This window comes from Bufo bufo, chromosome 3, assembly GCF_905171765.1.
Source record: "Bufo bufo chromosome 3, aBufBuf1.1, whole genome shotgun sequence".
NCBI lineage: Eukaryota > Metazoa > Chordata > Amphibia > Anura > Bufonidae > Bufo > Bufo bufo.
The window spans coordinates 700,941,364-700,944,758 of NC_053391.1; the positions used below are offsets into that span (position 1 = coordinate 700,941,364).

At 44.1% G+C, this 3,395-nt stretch overlaps 1 protein-coding gene across 2 annotated transcripts; it reads right to left on the reverse strand.

Moving 5' to 3' along the window:
• Nucleotides 1-658: 658 nt before the first annotated feature.
• LOC120994237 (olfactory receptor 52D1-like) lies at nucleotides 659-2,356 on the reverse strand. 2 transcript variants are annotated; one of them, XM_040422684.1, is made up of 2 exons: nucleotides 2,343-2,356; nucleotides 659-1,580 (listed from the first exon to the last, which is right to left on the reverse strand). In XM_040422684.1, the coding sequence occupies exon 2, from the start codon at nucleotides 1,553-1,555 to the stop codon at nucleotides 659-661; it is 897 nt and encodes a 298-aa protein (XP_040278618.1). In that variant the 5' UTR covers nucleotides 1,556-1,580; nucleotides 2,343-2,356. The 2 variants fall into 2 exon arrangements, with proteins under 2 accessions (XP_040278618.1, XP_040278619.1); XM_040422685.1 differs by lacking the exon at nucleotides 2,343-2,356 and having other exon boundaries at nucleotides 659-1,591.
• Nucleotides 2,357-3,395: the final 1,039 nt, after the last annotated feature.

Consider the following 3,395-nt stretch of genomic DNA (forward strand, 5'->3'; position numbering starts at 1 on the left):
GAGCTTAGCAACATCCCTAGCAACCAATAGGAAAGCTGCCTACCCCTTACTATATAGGAACCTCCCCAGCAGCCCTTGTATGCACTATTTTGCAGATCTGAGAGAGACAGCAGTGTTATTGCTGTGCTCTCTGCTTTCCTGTGTCATTACATTAGAGAGTTAGTTAGTTAGTTAGTTTATATATATAATACAGATAGTTAGTGGGAGATAGTCAGTGTAGGTTAGATAGTGATATAGTGCAGCTTATAAGTTCTGCTGTCATACATACATGCTACATACATACATACATGCATAGTGCTGTGATGTCACAAGTTCACAACAATACTTAGTGCACCAATCACTAATAAGTTATCAGACCTGTTAAAATGTGAACTTGAACGTATTACGCCAAAATATTTGCATTGTTAGTGCCGATTTTGCAATAAATGTTCTGTCATGCCAACCATTTTCTTCACTAGTAGTGATGTAGTTGTGTGGAAAATAGCAAGCTGTCCATTCTCTGATGACTTCTTAAAAAATAGCAGAATAACTCTCTGCTGCATCTCCTTGGTCATTACTCCATAAATGATAGGCACCAGAACGTAGAGTTGCCAACTTGTACATGGTCATGGAGGATGCGTTTGTATGTACAGAAAACACCTAACTGCCCATTCTCTGATCACTTCTTTCCAAATAACAGCTGAAAGACCCTCTGCCGGATTTCCTTGGTCCTTACTCCATAAATAATAGGGTTCATCATTGGGGGCACCAGAACATAGAGGTTGGCCACCAGTATATGGACGTATGCCGGGATGTGGTTATGTGGAATCCTGTGAGTGATGAACGAGAAGAAGGCTGGGACATAGAGAAGGATTATAACACAGATATGAGACACACATGTACTGAATGTCTTATGACGAGCTGCTGAGGAAGAAAGCTTCAACACCGCTTGAATGATGGCCACATAAGACATGCCAATCAGAAGTAAATCTATGACCGATGTACAGACAATGATGACCACACCATATATGATATTGACCATGATGTTGGCAGTGGCCAGCCGTGCCATGGCCATGTGTTCACAGTATGTGTGCTCTATTACAATGCTCTTCTGGTAAGGAAGGCGTCTGAGCAGCAGAATGACCGGAATAATAATGACCACGCTTCGGGCAACTGAGATCACCATCACTGCCCTGATAAACCCTGTTGTCAATCTGGTCACATAAGTCAATGAGTGGCATATAGCGATATAACGGTCATAGGCCATGGCAAGGAGAATCGCTGACTCAGTCATACAGATAAAATGAATGAAGAATATCTGCATTAGGCAGCCATTGAAGGAGATCAAATTGGACCCAAACCAGAAAATGCTGAGGGTTTTGGGGACAGTGGAAGAGCTCAAGAGGATGTCTCCCACCGAAAGCATCATGAGGAAAAGGTACATGGGCTGCTGAAGGCTCTCAGTAATCGCGATCACCAGGAATAGGATGGAGTTTCCTATCAGAGATAGAACATACATGATGAAGAACAGGATGGAGAGCTGCAGATGGTAATGCTCCAGACCAGGGATCCCCATCAGGAGGAAGTAGTTGGGGTGGAACCTGCTCATGTTGGGTGGATTCCAGGTGATCTCTGGTAAACTGTAAGCAGAAAGCAATATGAGAAGATCTATAATAGTGAATTATTATAGTGAATTATTAATTTTTCATCCTTAAGGACACAGGGCATACCTATGTATTTCCGATCACCGCCGCTCGGCCAGCGGTGATCGGAACCTGGTGCCTGCTAAAATCAATCAGCAGGCACATAGGATCAATGTCCAGGGGGGTCCTGTGACCCCCCGTATCGGCGATCGCTGCAAACCGCAGGTCAATTCAGACCTGCGGTTTGCAGCTCTTTCGGGAGGTTTCTGATCCCCGCAGTCTGTGACCGCGGGGATCAGAAACTTCAAAATGCCTTTATTTTATGTTTAACCCCCCCGCAGCCCTCTGTGTTATGTGCCGGCGGGCGCAGCGGGGGTGTGTGTGCGGGGCGGTGCGGAAGTGCGGGCGGGAGGGCCGCGATCATCAGGGCGGTGCTAGGCACGCGATCATCCGCCCGCCCCCTCTCTCAGGATGGCCGAGCGGTTTGCAGAGTTTTAGGACATTGCTGACACTCTGCTTGAAACGCCTGACATCTGTGCTGGCACAGATGTCAGGCGTTTAACCCCTTCCATGCCCCGGTCCGTATGGACCGTTGTATGGAAGAGGTTAACAGGGAGGGAGCTCCCTCACTCTCCCATCGGGGGCTGCTGTGCCATTTTAGCCCCCGATAGGAGAGGGAGGGGGCCCCCCTGCTATGCTGTGGCAGCGAGTGATGGTTACCTGGTACCATGGTTACCAGTGAAAATACAATACAGTACACATTTATCACTGATTAAAAATAAAAAGATAAAAATTCCCTACACATGTTTGATATCACCGTGTCCGTAACGACCTGATCTATAAAACGGTCATGTTACTTTCCCCGCACGGTGAACACCATAAAAAATAAAAACTATGATGAAATTGAAATTTTGCCCACCTTACTTCCCAAAAAGGTAATAAAAGTTATCAAACAAGTCATATGTATGCCAATATAGTACCAATTAAACCATCACCTCATCCCGCAAAAAATGAGCCCTCATCCCGCAAAAAATGAGCCCCTACATAAGACAATCACCCAAAAAATAAAAAAACTATGGCTCTCAGACTATGGAGACACTAAAACATGATTTATTTTTTTGTTTCAAAAATGAAATCATTTGGTAAAACTTATATAAATAAAAAAAAGTATACATCTTAGGTATTGCCGCGTCCGTAATAACATGCTCTATAAAAATATCACATGACCTATCCCCTCTGGTGAATACCGTTAAAAAAAAAATACGGTGTAATAAAAGCCATTTTTTGTCACCTTACATCACAAAAAGAGTAATAGCAAGCGATCAAAAATTCATACGCACCCCAAAATAGTGCCAATCAAACTGTCATCTCATCCCGCAAAAATCCTACCCTACCCAAGATAATCGCCCAAAAACTGAAAAAACTATGACTCTCAGACTATGGAAACCCTAAAAGTATACTTATTAGGTATCTTCGCGTCCGTAATAACATTCTCTATAAAAATATAACATGACCTAACCCCTCAGATGAACAACGTAAAAAAATTAAAATAAAAACGGTGTAAATGTCACGGCTGTATGTGAGCAACTAGAGCATACACAGAAAATAGAGCCACTGACCGGACCCAAACTAGGGAGGATAAAGGGTGACCCCTGTCAGACCCTCAAAGCTTTCCCTATGCTGCTAAGCACATACCCGGATTCTAATGGTGGAACGAGGCATGCCCGCGTACCTAAGACTGATGACCACTGTAACCCCTACAATAGTGGAAGG